Source organism: Acomys russatus, chromosome 7 (genome assembly GCF_903995435.1).
Source record: "Acomys russatus chromosome 7, mAcoRus1.1, whole genome shotgun sequence".
Lineage (NCBI taxonomy): Eukaryota > Metazoa > Chordata > Mammalia > Rodentia > Muridae > Acomys > Acomys russatus.
Window position 1 is genome coordinate 30,275,234 of NC_067143.1, and position 22,306 is coordinate 30,297,539.

A 22,306-nucleotide genomic window follows, 5' to 3' on the forward strand; every position below is an offset into this window, starting at 1 on the left:
GAAAAGACCACCCACAGATTGATAATATCTTTTAAACTACGTATCGGAGTGGGGATTCATACCTAGGATACCTGCAGAACTACAGTCGTGGACCATTCCAATCCCAATCATTCAGTTGCTAATGGGCTAATGAACTGAATGGACAGTTCTCAAAAGAGAACACATGGCCAGAAAGTACTTGAAACATCCTTAGCCACTACAGAAACACAAATGAAAATCTCCCTGAGACCAAGAGGACAAACAACAAACAACAAACGTAGAAGACTGTATAGGCAAAGAGGAACCACGATTCACTACTCATGGGACTGTAACTCTGATGCCTATTATAGAAATACAGTGTGAAATTTCCCTAAAAACTAACAGAGCTACCATATGGCCCAGCTGTTTCACTCCTGGATACCAACCCAAAAGACTCTAAGAAGGCACACCACAGCGATACTTGCACACTTTTGCAGTACACAAGAGCTAGGAAATGGAATCAATATACGTGTCACCAACAGGTGAATGAATAAAGATGATGTGTAACATATATACAAGGGCAATTGTGTGTACATAAGGAAAACTGGGGACATTTGTAGGGAAATTGGTGGAACTATAAATCATTACATTCAGTGAAATAAGCCAGGAAGACAAAGAACTCATGTTCTTACAGGTTGAACACATATTCTGAAAACATATACATACAAATAACGTTATATAGACTGAAAATGTTGCATTTATATATTTAGACACACACACACACCAACAACAACAACAGCAGCAGCAACAACAACAATTAAAAGGGGGACATGAATTTGAGAGACAGAAAGTGGGTACATGGAAGGGCTTGGAGGAAGAAAAGTGAGGGGAAATGATGTAATTATGTTATAATACCAAAATCTTAAAAATATAATAGAAAAGGAAAGAAAGGTGACTAGAGAAAAGAAAAAGCATGCGTATGCATGTGTGTTTATATGTGTGTGCGTGTATGTGTTTATATTTGTGTGTGCGTGCACATGTGTGTTTATATGTATGTGGATCATGGGAAAGGAAGAAGAGCTCTTAAGGAAGATGGGTAACTATAAAGAGCAGTGAAATACAGGTGATAAGAAATTGGGTGGGAGCCAAGGACAATACAGGAGGTAAACTTTAAACCCCTTCCCAGACCTAGCCAATGGTCAGAATATTCTCCACAGTTGAGTGGAGAGTGTGATATGACTTTCTCACGTACTCTGGTGCCTCACATTTGACCACATCCCCTGGAGGGGGAGACCTGGTGGCACTCAGAGGAAGGACAGCTGGTAGCCAAGAAGAGACTTGATACCCTATGAGCATATAAAGGGGGAGGTGATCCCCCTCAAGAACAGTCATAGGGGAGGGGAATAATGGGAAAATGGGGGGGGGGGGAATGGGAGGATACAAGGGATGGGTTAAACATTGAGATGTAACAAGAATAAATTAATAAAAAAAAAAGAAATTGGGTGGGGCACTAACTAGGGGAGGGGAGCAAACAACAGGAGGAAGAGGGCCAAGGGAGGGAAATTAATAAGAACTCAGGGTATAATAACATAAGCATGAAGATGCCAAGATGAAAGCCATTGTTTAGTATGCTAGCTTGAAATGTTAAAACGAAAGAAAGACAGCAGAAAGTACCCAAGAAGTGGGCTACGCCTGGAGAAGCACTAGGTTTCCAGCCCTACTCCATCTCTGCTGCCTAACTTTGTGTAAGCCGGCCAGTTCTGCATTTGTCATCTATAAAATGGGCCTCCTGAAGCCTGGCTCACTGAAGTGAAGAGGGCCAGAGGAAAGGGTTGCGTGAGTAGAGAACTGAGTCTCATGGGTTGTCCTCTGATCTTCACAAGTACATACATGAGAACACATACCACACTGAGACATAAGTAAAAGAGAATTTTAAACTGAGGGAGCTGAGAGAGGGAGGAAGAGAAAGGGTAAGAAAAGGAGAGAGAAGAGATGACATCATTTCTAAATTAAAATTAACAATTCTTCTGCAACATTATAAATTTAAAAAAAACCCGAGTGACATACAGAAACTGTGTACAAGATGGGGAATAAGGTTGAGGTCAGGTATTTATGTGATGCAGTTGCTATAGAAACAGAGAACCTGGAGCTATCTTAAGTCAGTGGCTCACCATAGTGTGGGATGATGCTCCAAGCCATCGCAGATGCGTAGATGCCTCCAGTCATCCAGAAGATGCCCAGCCAGCTAAGATGCTCACCTCGTTTCTCCCGCGATAAGAACTCAGAAAAGTAGGTAAAAACAATTGGCAGGGAGCCCCCAATACTGAAGAGAAAAAAAACACCAGAAAGAGACCATCAAGTAGTATACTAAAAAAAAAAAAAAGGTCATAGCAAAAATCAAATTGCCTTCTATTGTACCTTTAGGCTCTGTGGTGAAAACTTCACTAATTTAATATACCAGCCAGGAGGCTTCCCCTACATTTGGAAAGCAATCTTGGGTTGTTTTGACTTTTTAAAAGTTATTGCACTTACTCATTTTTGTTTGTTTATTATTGTGAGTACATGTACAGAAAAGACATGGTACAATGCAAGGCATTAGATGGTAACTTGTGGGAGTTACTTCTCAAATTCCACCATGTTCATGCTGGGTATTGAATTCAGGCCATCAAGTTTGGTGGCAAACACTTCTATCCCCTGAGCCATCTTGTCTGCCCTTTACTTTAACATAGCATCGTTAAAGTCAAACAAAATCCTTCAATCCAAATGCTTCATTGGGTACCACTTGGAGCAAGAGGGCCAGAGGAGAAAGACTCGTGGTGGAGGAGGCCAGTGCGTACCCTATGCCTGAGATGAGTCTGCAGAAGAGGAAGGCTCCATATCCCTGCACGAAGGAGGAGAGGGAGGCGAAGGAGGCATTGATGGCCAAGGACATGCTGAGGACTTTCTTCCTTCCCAGTTTATCAGCCAGGCCCCCCAGGATGAAGGCTCCTGCCATCATTCCCAGGTAGACTATCAGCCCTAGGAGAAAGAAAATGGCAGAGGGTAAGTAGAGATGACAAGACACCAGAGAGCATTAATTACCTTCTACTCCACCCTCAGGATCTATAGTGGAAATCCCATGTCAGCCAATTAAAAAAGAGGGTATAGAGCAAGATTCCTACCGCAAATTGGAAACTAACTATCCAAAGGTGATTTTCTACATATGCTATTGAAACAAAATAACAAGCTCACCAGCTTTGCACGCATACACATCAACACAGATCAACTGAAATTCACTCTTTAACTTTTACTCTCTTCCCATTTCCTGTTTCTTGTGGTTTGGTCTTAGCAGTATGTTTCTATGGATGTATCTATTCTTGGTCATCTATTTTGTTGACACATACTTATTCATAGTAGTCTGCTACTATCGCTTATATTTCTGTGACATTAGTTGCAATGTCCCTTTGTCCATTCCTGATTATGAGTCAGCTCTATTTTTCCTTAGGTCAGCTAAAAGTTTATTGGTTTTGTCTACCTTTGAAAAAAATGAGCCTACAACAATTACACTTTACCCCTCCTTGTAGACAAATATGGCTAGATCTATTGTCTCTGTGTTAGTTCATTCTTCTTCATTATCCATCTCCAGGGCAAACTGCTTGGTCAGGAAGGGTCCCTTCACTCCAAGTAGATAACTGATAAAATATACGATCATCACACAGTGAGGAAACCTAGAAAATGTATGTGTCAAGTATTATTAAAACACAGAAAAGGACTCTCACTCAGTGTGGGAAGGCCTCCGAAGGAGAAATGTTCTGCTCTTCTTGAAGTGGGCACTAAAGACTGTGCCTGGGGCTAGGGAAATGGCTCAGTGAGTAAAATGCTTTTCATACAAGCATAGGTGTCTGAATATACGTACCATACATACCCAAAATTCACATGAAAGCCTTTATTGGCAATCCAAGACAGGAGGATCCCAGAAACTCACAGGTCAGCTAGTCTACCATGGGCAGTGGGAAACAACAAAACGACCCTGTCTCAAGTCTCAAAGAAGATGAAATTCCAGTTTGTCCTCTGACCTCCATGTGCACAGCATGGCACGCACATGCCTGTATACTCATGCCTGCACTCATATATCTGAGTGCACACATCACACACACACACACGACAACGTCCAGTGACATGTGCAAACCCAGGACAGACAAAAGTGAGCCTGGTATGTCCGGGCAACTACTGTCAAGTAGTTGAGAGTGGGTAGAGTATAGTTAATGTGGGGGCACCTGGTGAGGGACGGTGCTAAATGTGTAGGACGTAACCATAAATAGCTCTGTGTCTGTGTGTGTCATAAAGTGGAGAGCCTGAGTTCCTGTATCTCTAATATGCTCTTAGTTGATGCTGACCCTGAAAAAAGACTTTGAGTAGCAAAAGGATTGACCCTCTTTAACTACAGTAAGGAGCGATCTCATTCACCTGCTATCTGGTTTTAGAGAAAAGCTCCTGCCCTCTGGGGCTCTTAGCAACTTCATTCATAAACTGGCTGCTGAATGCCAAGCCATTTTCCAACACTTTTTGAAAAAAAGAAATACAAATCATGAGAGATCCTCATCTGTAGACTTCTCAGTTAGAAGTTTTTCTGGTTAACAACAAGCCTCACAAGATGGCTTAGCAAGAAAACGGGAGAACTAAATTCCCCAAGTTGGCCTCTTATTTCCACATGCATGCAAAGGCACAACATGTGTGTGTGTGAGGGCACGCGTACGTGCGTGCACACACACAGTCACACATGGGAAAAAACTGCTTCAGGTGTTAAGCTATTGTCTCCCAGTCCAAAGCTATTCCAGACCTTACTTGACAGTGCTTCCTTCTAAGTTCTTGCCACAGGGGATGCTTTAAATAAGGGCTTGAAGAGTAGAAAGAAAGACCCTCTTCGTCTCGTCCTGCTAACGATGGGTTCATCACCACCACCCTGACGGCAGTAATGCCGTCCCATGGTAGCAGCTGAATCCAATTAGCAGAAGTTCCACTGTGCTCCCATCCTCCTCTCTCACACCAGGGTAAGCCAGCCAGTAACCCCTCTTCTTTAATGCGGCTCCAGGGCAGCCCTTCTCTGGTCTCTTTAGTTATAATAATTCCAGTACCTTCTTTCTGTATCTGCAGTCCTAGGGGTGCCAGCTACATCCTACTTTCACCATTTAAGCCGTGTTTTTTTAAAACACATTTCATTCACCCAATTGGTAATGTTTTACATTGAAGTCTCTCTCCAGATAACTGGCATGGTGTTGGTGTCCTTGCTAGTCCTTGACTGATCCAGACTCACCAGAAAATTGGCAAATCTTAGAAATTAAATATTCAGTCTTACCCACCCCTCAATTTTATCAGATAGAGTAGTTTAGGCCCAAGAAGCTCATAAGTGCCCCAGCACCTTGATGCTGGCTGAGGATCTGAAATCCCTGTATTCTTGCTTTCCAGGCTCCAATTTGGTGCTTTCACCAGCAAACCTCCCCGTCCAAGCCCCTGGAAGTACCAGGAAGAGCATAAAGAGTTCTTTAAATGCTGCCTTTGAGGTTGGAAAGAGGAGGTATAAAAGAAAAAAAATGATCCTATTCACCAGAGAAGAGAAATGTGAAATTAATGATGCCTCTGAAACGACTGCACACTACCAAACTCATTAAAACCCATCCTTAGCTGTAGAAATTGAGATAATAAATTTGGAAAATTAGAGTGCAATGGAGTTATCAAAAATTGCTTTAGCTTGAAGCAGATGAGAGATCATTTAGAAAGCTGGAAACTACCATTCTTCAATTCTGTGCAACAGGCTGCTAGGAGATTAGGGAAGTGCCCCACCCCCAAGTACACTGATATTTTTTAAAGAAATTAAAACTTATGGTGCTACCTGAAGAGTAGAGCTGATAATGCCAAATGGAAGTAGACATACCCAGAGGGGGCCTGATTTTGAAGTGTTGACAACAGAACAAAGACATGGACTCCCCCCTGTGTGGAAAAGAGCTCACTCTGCAGTGACAAGACATGGCAGAAGGGACAGAGACATCTTCACATTGTGCGCAATTACCAGCAACATGGCCATGCTTGGCCCAGACCGTGAGACTTCTTTATAAACTTCAGCCAGTGGTCTTCTGGCAGAGCTGTTAGGGTGACACAGGAGGTGACATGGAGAAGGAGCAGAGGCCCAGCATGAATGTTCAACCACCTTAAATTCCTATTGTTGTCATTAATAGGCCATCTGGGTGTGGGTTATTGACTTAGGAAGCCAGGGCTCAGGGAAATGAAGATAAAATGCTGGCATTTTAAGACTAAGCCAACCATATATGAGAGGGATTGCAAGGGAGGTGGTGAGAAGTTGTGGAAGGTACTTCTTTATGGGAGCTTGCCCTTTAGACAGATTTCTCGCTATCAGACCAGGAGAAGTCATGATCCAATATAAAGCTTCCTTTGACTAAAATAGTTTTCAGTTCTTTCTAACAAACCTTTAAGGAAAAAACTTTTTCCCCAGCCCAACTCTTTTTTAAATATTTTATTAATTTATTCATATTACATCCCAATTGTTATCCCATCCCTTGTATCCTCCCATTCATCCCTTCCTCCTGCTTTCCCCCTACTCCCCTCCCCTATGACTGTGACTGAGGGGGACCTCTTCCCCTGTATATGTTCATAGGGTATCAAGTCTCTTCTTGGTAGCCTGCTATCTTTCCTTTGAGTCCCATCAGGCCTCCCCATCCAGGGGACGTGGTCAAATATGGGGCACCATAGTTCGTATGAAAGTCAGTCCCCACTCTCCGCTCAACTGTGGAGAATGTCCTGTCCATTGGCTAGATCCAACTCTTAAATTTTAAAAATTCCCATTGTAAATGTCATTCCACTAGAGAGATCGCCAATGTTCTAAACTCCATCTCACCAAGTGTTTCTGACAAGGGCCAAAAAGTATGTATTTCACTTGCAAGCAGTTATTTCATAGACTTCCCAGGGGGGTTGCTATACAGCTTTCACTGAGTCCTCCTCTTCCTTCTCTTCCTGCATACTCTACAGCATACAAGGGTGGCTAGAGTTTATATGGATTTACTGTTTATTCTACAGAGACCAAAAAGAGCTGAGTGTGGTGGTGCACTTCTTTAATTCCAGCACTCAGGAAGCAGAGACAGGTGGATCTCTGTGAGTTCAAGGCCATCTTGACTGCAAAGCAAGTTCCAAGCCAGCCCGGCCTACACAATGAGACTTGACTGAGAGATAGAGGGGTGAGGTGAGAAAGGGGAGGAGAAGGAAGAGGAGAAAGACGAGGAATTCAAATGCTCCTAATGCAATAAAATGATACATGTTTAAGGTAGGAGTGCTAATTATCTGGATTTCGTAATTCTATGTCACATAGATATGTCAAGTTTTCACACTGTAACACACAAATACGTGCAATTGTTGTACATCAGTTAAATTTTAAATAAATGTGTGCATCCCTTTAAGAAGTACAAATAGAAATAGGTCACAGGGCTTTTGGCCATAGTTTGCTGACCCCTGTCCCAAACAAATATGGTCACTCTGATCATCTTTTTATGACAAGCTCTTTCTCCATTGCACACAACTCTATGTGCTTTTAGACAACCTTGTACCTGGTGCTTATCAAACTCCTTTGACTGTCCATTCTTGCATGAATCCTATCAATTCTGCTGGAGTGTTCCATGGTGTGTCGTGCATTTAGCATAGACTTGGTACACAGTAGGTGCTCCATTAATATTTGCTCAGGGCTGGGGCTGTGACCCAATGGGAAAGTGCCATGCAAGGCCCTAAATTCCATTCCCAGTACTGCCAAAGAAAAAGATCCCATTAATATCTGTTTGATAAATGAAATAATATAAAACTAATTCATATTCATGATGAGAAAACATGAACACTACCCTCAAGATGTATAAACAATAAGGAAAAAATTATCCATCATAGTGCCACTAGACGATGGTTGTTTGCATGTCTGTGGGTATAATACTACATGCTGTAGTTACAGGGTCAAAATCACTTCAGTATTGGAAGCACCAGAGCCCATTTATTCCACTTTGTAAATAATCCAGGAAAGGATATTTTGGTGCATATGTCCCTGTCTGCATTGCTAGTTGTTTGCTCAGAAGAGGTCCTAAGAAACAGAATTATGAGTTTACAGGCAATCAATAAGTTTGTGGTCCCAACATGGAAGGTCAAATTGCTTTCCAGATAGCAGGCATGTACCAAAACCCCCTCAGTAGCTAGATGATTTGCTTCCCCCACACAGGATGCTTCTGCTAAGCAGGGAAGGGAATGTGATAATGGGATGTATAATCAGATTGTATTTGCTTAAAGTAACGTGGAAAAAAGAGGCTCTTACATGGATGATCATATTATTCATCAATTAACCCAGGATGAAGAAGCCATTCCTAGCTTTTTCCCCTTGCCTAAATACATAGAAATTAAATGTACTAATTATACCTAGATAATTTTTCTAGGAGTATTCTGAGCTCTCTTTCCCTGCAACCACTCTATTTCACTCTATGTACACACTTTGTAGAGGAAAAAAAACCAGCACCTCCTGGGCTCATTGGTAAAGTACCTGCATAGCTTAGGCTAGACTGCATTTGATTTTCAGTAGCACAGTCCCACAGAAAAATCTGTCTCTGTCAGCTAAATCTCCATTCCACCTACCATTTATAACAGATACACCTGACAGTGTTTTTCCATGCCGTTGTTATTATTACGTACAAAAGAAATTTACTCTCTGAAGGAAATATATTCTCTTGGGCTAGTGTCTGAGATTTGTAGGCCCATATGGTGCTAAATATGTGAAGGTGTAATTCTAACACTCATGGCAGTACCCTATAAAACTCTTACCTTGCCTTCAAATCAAGAAAGAACTTGAAAGTATGTATGTGCACACTGTGAGATCGGAAGCACTGAGTAAGCTTGACAGGCGCTTTATTTATATAATAACTGGATCCTTGGAAACTTCTTGATGAGCTAACACTTAGTGCATGTCATAATGAAGGAGCTTAGCTTTCCATTTAGTCTAGTGGACACTAATACAGAATCATTACACGAGGCTTTTATGACTTGTCATGAGGTCAGTAAGCACAGGTGAATGAGTCATTCCTCATCTACTTAAAAATGGAACTTCCCTAAATGGCACATGTGTTATTTAAAAATAACACAGAGGAAAAAAATTAGAGAAAAAAAATTTAAAAATAACACAGAGGAGAAAAAGGAAGAGCAAGAAGACTAGTGACTATGAAGTCCCTACCATGCATCAGAAACCTGGCTAGGTGGTACATATGCAACACTTTCACTTGGCCATCTCTGCTGGGGGGCAGGTAGATAACATGGGAAAATTGAGGTTAAGAATTTTTCTCCCTAACCAAAATCATGGAGGAGGAGGAGGAGGAGGAGGAGGAGGAGGAGGAGGAGAAAGTCTTTTCAGTATCTCACGGAAAAATCCAAGCATATAGTTGGGAGATCCATCAATGTCCCAGATTATGAAATGTGTGTGAGAAGATAAGACTATTAGAGATGAAGGCTAGGTGAAACCCTTGTTACTGAGCCTGAGAATGAACCCTACTCACCGACACACTGACTCAGTCCCAGCCAAGCCAGAGCTCCATAAATGATCAGAGCTGAGCCTTGTGGAAGGTCAAGGTTCTCAGTGCGGTCAACAAGCCTGGAGGTCTGCAGGCCGACTATAGAATCTTGGAGTAAGATGCCTCTTGCTTCCACACCATGGTGTCAGGACAGACCTTTAAACCAGGATATGTGTTTACCTGAAACTAATGACCCTATCAGGCAGCCTGGAGAATTCATCATCCTGGATGTTGGGTAACCTACCTCTCACCTCAGGGAAACCTTCTGCTAAGCAGTGTTCTGTGAGCAGACCCAGACTCCAGATCCCTGGCCATGCTATACTAAGCAGAGGCACAGTGTCAACTATGGTAGGAGCAACTGTAACAGATATGATACCTAGCTCATAAGGGAGGCTTCTAACAAGGGCTAACCCTAGCTGTAGGCTTAAGGAGCATCATTATTTTTCTTCTTGCATTGAAAAGGGTCTGGTGAATATTCCCTGGAGACACCATAGGAAAATTGTAACTGCCTTATTCACATACAACACTAGAAGTACCTTAAGAAGACACCATTTCTCTTTCGGCACTCTCTGCAGATGCAGGATAATCATAGGTAAGGCAGGTTAGGAGAGGTGACACCTGAGCCACGGATGTATGACACCTCTGAGAGTTCTTATGAGCACAGAGGATGGACATCTCAGACATGGTGGTGACCCAGTGAGACTCAGCAATCTCTGTTTTGTTTTTAGTTTGTTTTAAGCCCTTCATTTTAAGGTTATGTTGTGACAGATGCTGGGCTCCTTGCTGGTAAGGAAATCTGGTAAGATCTAGAAACAGTCCAGGAGTGTAGCAATAGGGCCAATCACAGAGGAAAGCTGAGGGAAATGACAAGAGAGGTTAAGGAGTCAATTTGCTAAGCCCTTGTAGAGATTCCATGGCAAGGACATGAAAATGAGCAAGTCAAAATTCCTCTGCTTGGTTACACTTACATATTTAGGAATATATGTAACAACAGTTAATGAAAAATGAGGATATGAGTTTGAAAGAGACCATGGAGGAGTGTATATAAGAGAGTTTGGAGGTAGGAAAGAGAAGGAGAAAGTGATATAATTACATTGCAACCTCAAAATAATAAAAAATATAAATAAAAATTTAAAGAACATAAACAACAATTCGGAATGTGGTTCTAATGAAGGAAAGTATAGATGATAGTACAATACAAATAAAGTTGTTAGCAGTGCTTGATTAAAACAATCCTCTGGTTTCTGAAAACTCATATTCCGGCAGAAATTGAAAGAGAGAAAATCAAAGGCCAAAGAAGGGACTCAGCAAGAACTCTGTGCCCTGGAAGGAGAGCAGGATCTGAAAGTGGCTGATTCCGAATCTGAGTGTGGAATAGAAGGAAGATGTCAGGACCGAGTGGCACACCACATGATCAAGGTGAAGAGACTAGAAACTAGATGAAATCATGACCTGTGTCACACAAGTCCTCCCAGAATCTAGTGACTGAACCAGATGCCTGATCTTCAGAAATCAACACTGCCTGTGTTCAGGTACACAGGGAGAGACTGCCCTTTGTCTCAGGGAACACTTAAGTATCTGACTCTGACTCTTGGCCAACATAAGGGCATCTATGATATGTTGTAAAGTCATTTAGGAGCCTCTAGCCCATTCACTGATGGTTTTTGGTGGCATAATGGACAACTGGTTAGACAACTGGTTTGACCTGGAAATCCTGTTAGACACTTTCTGCCTTGATTGCTTCCAAAGTTAAAATGTATCGCACATATCTGAGTAGCTCAAACTGGAGACAGGTCCATAACTAGACATCTCTTAGAGCTCCAGTGTTTGTTTACACTTTCTTTCTCTTCATCCACTTTATTCTCTGACTTAAAATAGAAGTCTTCCATGAACATGTATAGATAGATGAATCATGTGGGTTCTCTTAAATATCCAAACTAATGTATTTTTGTGCATCATGACCTTGAGGTTTCAAAACCAGATGTTTACAAAGCAAGGTAAGTAATGTTCATGGGTGAAGCCCGTTAAGCATTGATAAGGAATGGGTGGCAGGAGATGAAGGCTAGAGATGGCTTAGCGGTTGAAGGTACCATCTGCTCTTGCAAAGAACGCAGTTTCTAAGCATGCCCATGTCAGATGGTTTACAGCTACCTGTAACCCCAGCTCCAGAGAATCCTACACCTTCTTCTATTTCCTCTGACACTTGGGAATGCACACACACACACCCACAGAGAGAGAGAGAGAGAGAGAGAGAGAGAGAGAGAGAGAGAGAGAGAGAGAGAGAGAGAGAGAGGGCAGTATTTTTAAGAATATAAAAATAAATGATAGATGAATAGATGATAGATACATAAATAAATGATAGATAAGTGATAGATACATAAATAGATGATAGATACATACATAGATAGATACATGCATACATACATAAATAGATGATAGGATAGATAGATAGATACATAGATACATAGATAGACAGATAGATGTCTCATCTAAAGGGAGTAGCCACCACCTCAAATAACTGCTGAATTATGTATGGCAGAGCTTATTATAGTTTTAAAGAGAAAGAGAAATTTGAATTGCTAAATAAAACTCTGCTTTTTAAAATATTCTACTAGCAAAACAGTTATTTTTATCTGTTGTTTGAGAACCCATATGTCTTGTTTGATTTGTACTTTAATAGTATGTTAATAAAGTGAATACTTACATTTAAAAAATATATAACTCACGGGTCAAATCTCTTGTTCTTTGCTCCTCTGGAAAATCCCCTTAAGATGATATTTACATTGAGTGGTCCCTAGATATTGATGTCTTGTGTTCTTTCCTGCCTCGGTGTCTCCTCCAGCACTTGCACACATCATTCTTCTGTCTGCAGTTCTTCACGTGGTTGGTTCTCTCTCACACTCTGAGAGGCCTGCCCTGACTAACCACCCAGCCTAGCTTCTCCTTCCAACATACTGAGTCATGACAATCTTACAGAAACTGTTGCTATATATTCCAAGTGAGTAATGCTGACAACATGGGTCAAGATGGCAGCAGGAGAGGAGGGATAAAGTGACTGGGTTCGAAAGATGCATCAAGAGCAATATCAGTCAGAAAAAGGATATTAAACAGAGGCTAACTGAGTTCTCCTGAGGTATGAGTCATAGAGGAAGCACGGAACTGAGCACCAGAGTGTCCCAGTGTTTACAGGTCAGGAAGATTCAAAGAAGCTCAAGATGGAGAGTGAAGGTAGCATCCAATGAGCAGCACAGGGAATGGAAGACGGTGACAGCTGAGAAGTCTAATGAGTGCGTTTTGCTGAGGAGAAGTCGACAGTAATGGTAATGTTGCTGTGGTCTGGTCAGGATGTTGAGCACGAACGTCTGACCACTGGGTTCAACACCTAGGAGCCATTAGTGGTCTAGACAAGAATAAGCTTATGAAGTGGATTAGGATTGAAACCTGTTCAAATGGGTTGGAGGAAGAATGAAAAGAGAGGATCAGACTCAGTGGCTTTTGTAAAAACAGAGACTAGAACAGACCTTTCTGGGTAAATGTTGATGAAACTGCAGCACACTGGTGCTGATAAGAAAAGAACCCATAAAAAGAACAAAAACTGTTGATGGGAAAGAAGATGAGAATTTTTAAAGTGATATCCCATGGAGATGGGAAATGATGAGAACTAATGGGCAAGTGTTAGGTTCCCTCCCCAGACTCAAAGACAGAAGCACAGCGGTAAGGAGGCAGGTAGCCATGGAGCTTGGAGCTGTGGGTGATCCCTTCTGATTGCTTCTGTTATTCTTAGGGGAAGCATAACTGAGTTCATAAGTCAGAGTGTTGGCATGGGGACGAGGTCCTCAGAATAGGGGAAGAGCAGATAAGAAATGCAGCCATCCTCAGCGGGAGAAGAAATGGATCAAGGAAATAAAACACAATGACTGGTGGCACAAAGAGGCCTTGCAGGTCCTTGGTTGGGAATTTAGTAGGGCCAGCACACCACCTTACAGCGTTTCTCAGCAGCCACACTCAGCTGTAGGATGCAAAGACAGATTGATGATGAAGCCAATGCAACCAGCACTAGGGAATCCAAGAAAGGAAGAAGTGCCCAGAAATTCATGCTGTGTGCAATGACTCTGCTTAATGATGAATGTTGTGAGTGGAAGAGGATGGTAAGAGACACGTTCATCAAATGTCTGTTGGAGATGACTCAGGAACATAGAGGCCAAGCCACTGCAAAGTAAGTGTTAAAACCACTAAGAATTCTCACGGTGTTGGAATAAGACAATACTCCTGGAGCTGAACTCCTAAAGGACCAAACATTATAACCCAGAGGTCACTGGATTTCTGTCATAAGAAATGAGTAGGAACTAATAGACCCTAGTGACAAAAGATTAAAATCTGGCATCTTTGAGTCAGGAGAGAGAGAGAGTGAGTTGGGGAGGGTTCCTGAGGTGGCAAGAATGCTGGCATGCAGGGTGTGAAAGAGAAAACAGTTCACACTGAGACTGGATGGCTAAGTAACATTCTGCGGGGAGAACAAGTTTGGTTACATAAAGAAGGTAAATGGCTTTCAGAGAACACTTAAAGGGAAAGGGGGTACATCACTGCATGTGAGTGAGGGGATAGAGGATAAGGGGTATCCTAGGAGGCATGGGACTCCCAGCATGAGTGACACAAGCAACAAAAAGCATAGCAACATTAACCTTGGTCTTGGTAGCAGGACTGGCAGCATTGTGGAGAAAGAAATGCTGGGAGGCCTAGCAAGAGTTTGTTGAGCTCTTGAGGCTGAGGATGTGAGTGTTTATCTAGAGTGCTTGAGGGCCTGGGGTTCAATTTTTCAACACTGCATAAATAAGGCATGTGTGGTCCCAGCACTGGGAAATGAGAAGTCAAAAGTAAGGTTGAGGCCAGCCTGGGCTACACAAGACCCTGTCTCATAAATAAAACAAGTACATTGAGTTCTGGAATTCCCTTAATTCCTGACAAAGAAGAAATGATGGCTGAGGGACAGTGGTCTTCTATTCTTATATTTCTTCATGAAAATGTATGTCCCTTGAGAGGAAAGACTCATGTGTCTTAGTAATAAGAGGCCAATGAATAACTGTTGACTTATTATTGTACAAAGTAAATATAAAGAAAACAGATGTAGGCTCATATTTGGTGGATCCTTATATGCCAGAGACTTTGCTGAGCCTTTCTATGTATTACATTTATTAAGCTTCTTTTACTTTTATTTTATGTATATGAGTGTTCTACCTGCATGTATACATGTATACTACATGCATGTCTAGTGTCTGTGAACTCAAGAGAGAGTGTCAGAGCCCCTGGAATTAGAGTTACAGATGGTTGTGAGCTTCCATATGGGTACTGGGAACCAAATCTGGGTTCTCTACAGGAACAGTGAGTGCTCTTAACCACTGACCCATCTCTCCAGCCTCTCATGCACTATCTTATTTAATCCTCATGAATGTTTTATGACATAAGTGCTGATAATATCTTAATCTTATTGATTAAAAACAAGTGTTGGAATGCTTAAGTGACTAATCCAAGATGGTAGGGAAATAGAAGGATCCAGAGGGTCCTAGAAACCTACAAGAAGACAATCAAGGCTGGTGGATCTGGACCCAGGGGGTCTGCTCAAACTACTGTACCCACCAAGGACAATACATGCAGTAAACCTAGAGCCTCTATTCAGATCTAGCCAATGGATAGCACATTCTCCACCGTTGTGTGGAGAGCAGGGACTGACTTGGACATGAGCTCTGGTGTCCCTTATTTGAGCCTTGGTGAGGAGGCCTGGTGGCACTCGGAGAAAGGGTAAACAGGCTACCAGGATGAGACCTGATAGACTGTGATCATATGGTGCAGGAGGAGGCCCCCTTCTGTCACAGACCTGTGGGAGGGGAATAGGATGAAAGAGGGAGGGAGCAGGGAATGGGAAGATACAAGTGAAGGGATAATAATTGAGATGTAATCTGAATAATTACTTAAATAAATAAATAAGATGGTAGGGACAGCACTATATCTAAACTTTGAAATCAAGTCTACCTTGAAATAAAGGTAGCGAATATGTCAAACCTTATACATTACATACCCACTAACTTTCTTTTCTCTTCTTCCTTGTTAGAAGGACCTTGCTTTTGCTTTTGTTTGCTCTGAGGGTTTTTTTCAGGTGTTGAAATGTTTTCTTCCATCCCTATCCCTCAGGAATGACTCATAGCTTACTTAAGATGGCCATCTTTATCCAGTTCTTCTGCCAGTGATAATCCAAGAACAGGAGCCGACAGACATCCCGCAGAGGCCTTCGAGCAATGCATTATGGCAGACTAAAAGGCAACATGGAGGGAGACAAAGGTTGTCCACTATCTCTCTCCTTTACTTAGAAAACTATGCTGAGTAGTGGGTACCCAGAACTGTGGTGCTAACCTTGTGACCGTGAGGAATGGCGAAGACGTGGACCTCACAGCCCTAGCGCCAGCAAGGCATTGAATCAGTGCTTGGAGCAACATACTTTGAAGCTTATGAGGCAGTAAATAAGTGATGCCTTCACAAATGCATTCAGAGCCACTGGTAAAAGCAGCCAAATATATCCTATGCACATATTGTCTCCTATAAAAAGAAGTCATGCAGATAAAACAGCATCTGACTGATTTATATAGTTATTTCTTAGGAGCAAAATGCAAGACAACTTGTGGAGAAAACAAGTTCTATGCCAATGTTCTGGCTAGGTGTTTGCCAACTGGACACAAGCTAGAGTCATTTGGGAAGATGAACTCTTAATTGTGAAAATACCTCCATAAGATTGCTCTATAGGCAAATCTATATGGCATTTTCTTGACTAATGTTTGTTGTGGGAGGGCTAGTCCACTGTGGACAATGCCACCCTAAGTAGGTAGTCCTGGGGGTGTGTAAGACAGCAGACTGAGCAAGCCATGAGGAGCACATCAATAAGCAGCACCCCCTTCCTGGCCTCTGCTTCTGTTCCTGACTCTAGGTTCCTGCCTTGAGATCCTGGCCTGACTTCCCTCTCCATGTTGTTTTTGGTCACGGTGTTTTATCCCAGCAATAGAAACCCTAACTAAGACAGCCAGGTAACAAGGAGGCCCAGTCAGTTCTAGTTTCAGGACTCATGACCTTGACCAAGTTAACTTGCTCTGTGGGGCTCAGTTCCCTGAAGCTGGGAATGAAGAGCATACCAGAAGCCCCACCCCCCACCCCGCCCTTCCCCTTCACATGGTTCTACAACACTGATTTAGACCTCGTGGCGGACTTATACTCCGTTAACATATCCTTTTTTGAAGAAACTAGTTCTCGTTCACAGAGCCAATGAGAGATGAGGCAGAGAGGCCAACCAGGTCAGGGAGGAGGTTTCTGTGGACTATTTTCTGCACATCCCCAACAGAGATTAATGTGTGCCCCTGAGTCAGAAAAATCTCCTGCAGTGAAACAGAAAGTGCTCAGTCTGCACGGCTGAGCAACCTGGTCAGTTCACCTCAGAGAAGACAGTGTTCACATCCTGTCTGTTCAGTGAACCCCAGAGGGCACGTCAAACTCCATGGCACTTCTATTCCCTTTCCTACCCCCCAACACCTTCCTCCTCCAGGAACTAAATCAAGCCTCTGCACAGTAAAAATCAGATCATCTCTGCTTGTTCAGCTTAAGATTTATAAGTGAAGGCCATTTTAGCTGTGTAGTCATGAACTCCCACATGGGATCCAAGTGCTCCCCCCTAATGTGTTCGATGGAGGTGAATTTAGGGAGGTATTTGTGCCTCTCCTGCTGTGGGGTTTCCATGGTAACAGACATTACCTAGGGGGCATCTTTCTTGGCCTGATGCAGGATGCCAGTGCTGTTTTCCAACTCTGGAAGCCTGTCCTCGATAGACAGTCTATGCCTCAAGGAATTACTACATACACCTGAAGTCCCCTGGCCTTTGTGACACAGCTGGCTGAGACTCTTCTCATCTACAGAGAGGGACTGTCACTGATTCCAGCGCATGGCTGGAAGTCCAGCGCCTTCACTTACTAGATAATGAATTTTGCATAAAAAGTTAATGATATGTATGCAATGGCACCTGCATGGTCTTCCGTGGATGGTAGAGGAAGGGAAAGGAGAAGCAATAGGTGAAGTTAGATAGAACAGTTTCAATGAAGACAATATTTACCTTCCCATAAGGGTTACAGATGCCATAGATCTGATATTCGTGTAGAATTGATGCAAGGAGAGAGCCTATCAAATTACAGTTCCAGATCATGGTGGTGTAATTATTATAATTTACTTTTAAATTAGAAGAAAGCTAACAGAGAGTGTACAGGCTCTGGGAAATCACTGCATCTTTAGCTTCCATTTCTTTGGCATCCCAGGAAGAAATCTGTACATGATAAAAATCAACCTTCCAACCTCATTAGCAGAAAGTAACCCACGTGGAGATGAATAGCAATGAAAGGAGCACAGGGCCAGAGGACATCATTAGGGAGTGGGTCCTAGCATTCATCACTTAAGGTCTCCAAGCAACACTTCCCTCATCTGGGGAACGGGGAGTTCATACTCTGCTCACCTCCCTGGGTCATTGAAAGATAAAATGAGAGAAAGCAGGAAAACTGTTGAAAATCTGTAAAGCACTGAGCATGATTCAGATGCATATCCATCTTATCAGTCTGGCCCAGATAGTAGATAAACAAACTATCAAGGAAAACACTAGAAGGAAGGCCTCCTGGGAATCATGCCATCTTTCATACCACAGAGCACAGGCCTTGGCATCTCTACAATTGTCATCTTCTTTACCCCTGAGGGCCCAACAAAGCCACTCCACACTCATATCTCACCAGTAGGGACTCCAATCAAAGCCAGGGAGGCTACCCTAGAACCCAATATGCAGTGTGTGTGTGTGTGTGTGTGTGTGTGTGTGTGTGTGTGTGTGTATGCACGCATGGGCATATACGTGTGTGCATGTGTGCATGTATGTATTCTAAGTACGTGTTTAAGTTTGTGTGTGAGAGAGAGAGGGTGATATATGCTACGTGTATAGTATACTTGCTAGTATAGGTGTATTCATATTTGCGTGGGCAAATGTGCACATGTGTTTAGTGAATGTACTTGTCAAAGTAAGTGTGTGCATGTGCACGGACATATGTGTGTGGAAGCCAGAGGCAGATATTAACTGCCTTTCCTCCATTGCTCTCCACACTTTTTTTTTTTTTTAAAGACAAATTCTCTCACTGAACCTCAAGTTCATTGACTTGGCTAGATGGCTGGCTGGAGGACGGACAACAGGGATCGACCTGTCTCGGCCACCACACTCCTCCAGTGACAGGGTTACAATTATAGGCCACCACCTCCAACTTTTTACAGTGTCTAGGAATGCAAACTCAGATCTTCATGTTTATGCAGCAGGCACATTACCAACTGAGCCATCTCCCCGCCCCAGGTCTGTATTCCTTTACAGTTTCTTGGGTGGGTGCTAGGGGTCAGCCACAGCCGCCACCCAGGCTCAGCATCCGCCTAGTCTTGCAAGCCCTTTTACCACCGCACAGGTTTCCATTGCCTGTGGAATCAAACTGTCATTACCACACGTGGTGATCAGCAGGAGAGCCTTTAGCTAAGCAATCCTGTGGTCTGCGTGAGGTAAGCAAGAGCAGCTGAACCAAGTAAATTGAGCACACAAAGGAACGCATAAAAACAAGCTATGGTAGATGCTGGAGGGCGCGCTTTGTGCCAGGTCTTTGGACCTGGGACTCCTCTCCCGTTACTAACTGGAATGCTGATTTTAAAGCTTAGGAAGGAAAAAAAAAAAAAAAAAAAAGAGGCTCATACATCAAATGTTCTGCCCTGACACTCGGCAATCATTTGTATATAAAATGATCATAAAATAAATTTTTATGAAATCAGAGTGATCAATTCATTTCTGAGATACCATGATAATTAAGCTCACAACTTATGCCAGTGGATTAACTTCATTTGACATTGTTCTATGTCCTCTCCAGAGTCAGGACAGCCTCCAAGTCCCAGGGGTTCCCTCTTAGGATCAAAATACTAGCTGAAGCATGGGATGCCCTTGGTTGGACTTTCCACTATAGCAAGAAAAACTAACATGCAGTGAAATATTCACTAACAGACCTTTGCAGGCAAGCATGGCTCTCTTTCTTTTGATAGGCATAAAGCTGGAAGGTACCCTATTTATAAGGTAAGGAGCAGGTATCACATCAAGCCCCCACAAAAAGGATGCTAGTGGTTTGTCTTTTATGTCGTCCATGTTAAGTGTCACCTTAACTAAGAATCACTTGATATCATCTGAAAGAAGTAAATCAATGTTTCATCACACCAGGAAGTCTAGAACTTTCTACTATGAAAGCCATTGCTTTAGGCAATTTTATTTATTTGTTTGTTTGTTTATTATTTATTTATTTACAGTGGTACTAGGGCCTGAACCCAGGGTCTTTTATGTTTTAAGCAAGCATAATAACACTGAGCTGTATCCTCAATAATGTTTTTATCTTCTATTGTGAGATTAAATTATTCAGGCTATCCATACGCCCGTGTCAACTTTCCTAGTAGCAAGAGTTACAATATTATACTAGAGGGTGTTTCTGTTTTTCCTAATATATCAAAAAAAAGGCACAAGTATCACCTAGAAGAAAGTTAAAATAAAAATGAAAGAGAAGAAAGAGTCAAAGGTAGAAAAGGGCCAGTCAGCTGGCTCAGTAGTAGAGGCACGTGCCACCACCAATCCTAATGGCCTGGGTTCAGTCCCCAGGACCTATATGGTGGAGGAAGGAAACTGACTCCCACAAGCTGTCATGTGACCTTCACACAAATATATACTACAGTGTGAAAATGGAGAGAGAAAGGGATTGCTGAGTTCCACTCATCAGTCACCAGAATTCATAATGTTCAGATCAGGCCAGGGTCACAGACCCATGCCAGAGCTGAGCAATGCCAGGAAAAACAAGGCCCCTTGGTCCAAATTGTCCCTTCCTGAGACTCGTTTGCTCACACTGCCTTTGTTTCTTCCCTAGCTGAGAAAAGTGACACCAATGAATATTGCACTGCTCTGCATTGTACTGTACTGTTGGTCTATATTTCACATATGATCTCAACTTCTGTTGTGAGACTAGAACTCTCTGAATGTTACTACTTGATCTGTCTTGTATTTCTATCAACCAGAGATGCAAAAAGCACGTACTGATGCTCAACAATTATTTGTTAAGTGAATGGAGGGGGGGGGGTGGAGGGATAGGTCTGTGGATAAGAGTATTTGGTGTTCTTCCATAGGACTACATTTCAGTTCCCAAAACTTAAATTGGGCAACTCATGGCCACATGGAACTCCGTCTTCAGGGTGGCACTCTCATGTGGGCATGCTTATTCACACACACAGAATTAAAAATCAAATACTTTCTGTTAAAACTGGATCAAATGTGAAGCATGAAGACACAAGCCTATACTCTCAGTGCTCGTGAGGTAAAGGCAGAAGGACCAGAGATTCAAAGCCATCCTTGGCTATACGGCAATTTGCAGGCTAGCCTGAGCTATATGCCTGAGCTACTACCAAAACATTAAAAAAAAATTTTTTTTTAATAGAAGAAAGGAAGGCACTGGGGATGGAACTCAGAATGGAACACACACTTAAGGTGTTCAAGCACTTAGGTTCAATGAACGGCAATTGCCAAAACCCTTTCATAAACCTTTAAGAGGTTTATTGTTTTCCTTTTATATGTATTGTGACTGTGTGTATATAAATGCGCCACCTGTATTCTTGGTGCTCAGAAATCCCAGAAAGGGGTGTCAGATCCCCTGGAACTGGAGGTGCAGAGGAGAGTGAGCTGCCCGCTAGATGCTGGGAACCGAACGTGGGTTCAGCAGGAACTCCTACACACTGAGTCATCTCTCCAGCCTCTGTTTTCAAAAGAAGTAATGAGCCAGTGGCTCAGCAGATAAAGTCTTTGTCGAACAAGCATGCAGACTTGAGATGGGTCCCCCAGAAAGCATATAAAGGCTGGGCAGCCATGCAACCCCCTGCAATCCCAGTGCTAGGGAGGCAGAGACAGGAGATTGCCAGGGCAAGTTGGGCCGCAAGACAAGCCAGAACTGGTGAGCACCAAGGTTTAACAAGAGGCCCTGCTTCAATAGATAAAGTGGAGAGAAATCAAGGAAGATACCTCACATCCACTTGGAGCCTCCTAAAGCATGGGCATGCACATGTATGTGCAACACACACATGTGTGTACACACACATAGATGGAAGAAATAGACAATCAAAGAATGAAGGAGGTGCTTAATTAACTAGTGGGTACATTCTACTTGTCTTGAAGGTGACCACCACTGGGTAGAAGCATGGCTGAGCCTTTGCTGCTAACAATATGTTCTTGAGCCTATTTTCTGCCCAGTGAGGCATTTGTACATGAAGGGATCGCTAAAACACAATGCTCAAGAGAAACAACCAAGATACCGAGGAGGCCTCTTTAATTTTTCTGAACTGATTCGTTTCTTTCCAGGAAGAAAATAAAATGATCTGGGAGTTAGACCTGCGTTGTTCTCTGTGTTACTTTCTTCTTAGACCAGTAACTGAGAGTCAAACTTGAGGTTTCACTTAAGAGAATTTCTTTTTAAAACAATGGAAACAGGAGAGAGAATGCTCGGGATTAATGCTGGAATGCAAAGGCCTCTTGTCAGCTAAGGTCAAGCAGCTTGACCTTAAGAGTCTACAAGGCATTGTCTTGGCTGAAGGACATGTGCAAAGTCATTGGAGCAGATCTGGCCCTGAGTGTGGGTGGCTCATCACTCCCAAGCAATCAG

The 22,306-nt window shown here is 42.7% G+C and overlaps 1 protein-coding gene across 1 annotated transcript in view; it reads right to left on the reverse strand.

Annotated features, from left to right (window-relative positions):
• Positions 1-22,306, reverse strand: part of Sv2b (synaptic vesicle glycoprotein 2B) — a 72,108-nt gene that overhangs the window by 46,168 nt on the left and 3,634 nt on the right. Inside the window, exons 2-3 of the mRNA XM_051148732.1 lie at positions 2,796-2,976; positions 2,130-2,281 (exon numbers count right to left, since the gene is read on the reverse strand). Of these exons, the coding sequence (XP_051004689.1) occupies positions 2,130-2,281; positions 2,796-2,976 (333 nt within the window). The remainder of the gene's footprint in view (positions 1-2,129; positions 2,282-2,795; positions 2,977-22,306) is intronic.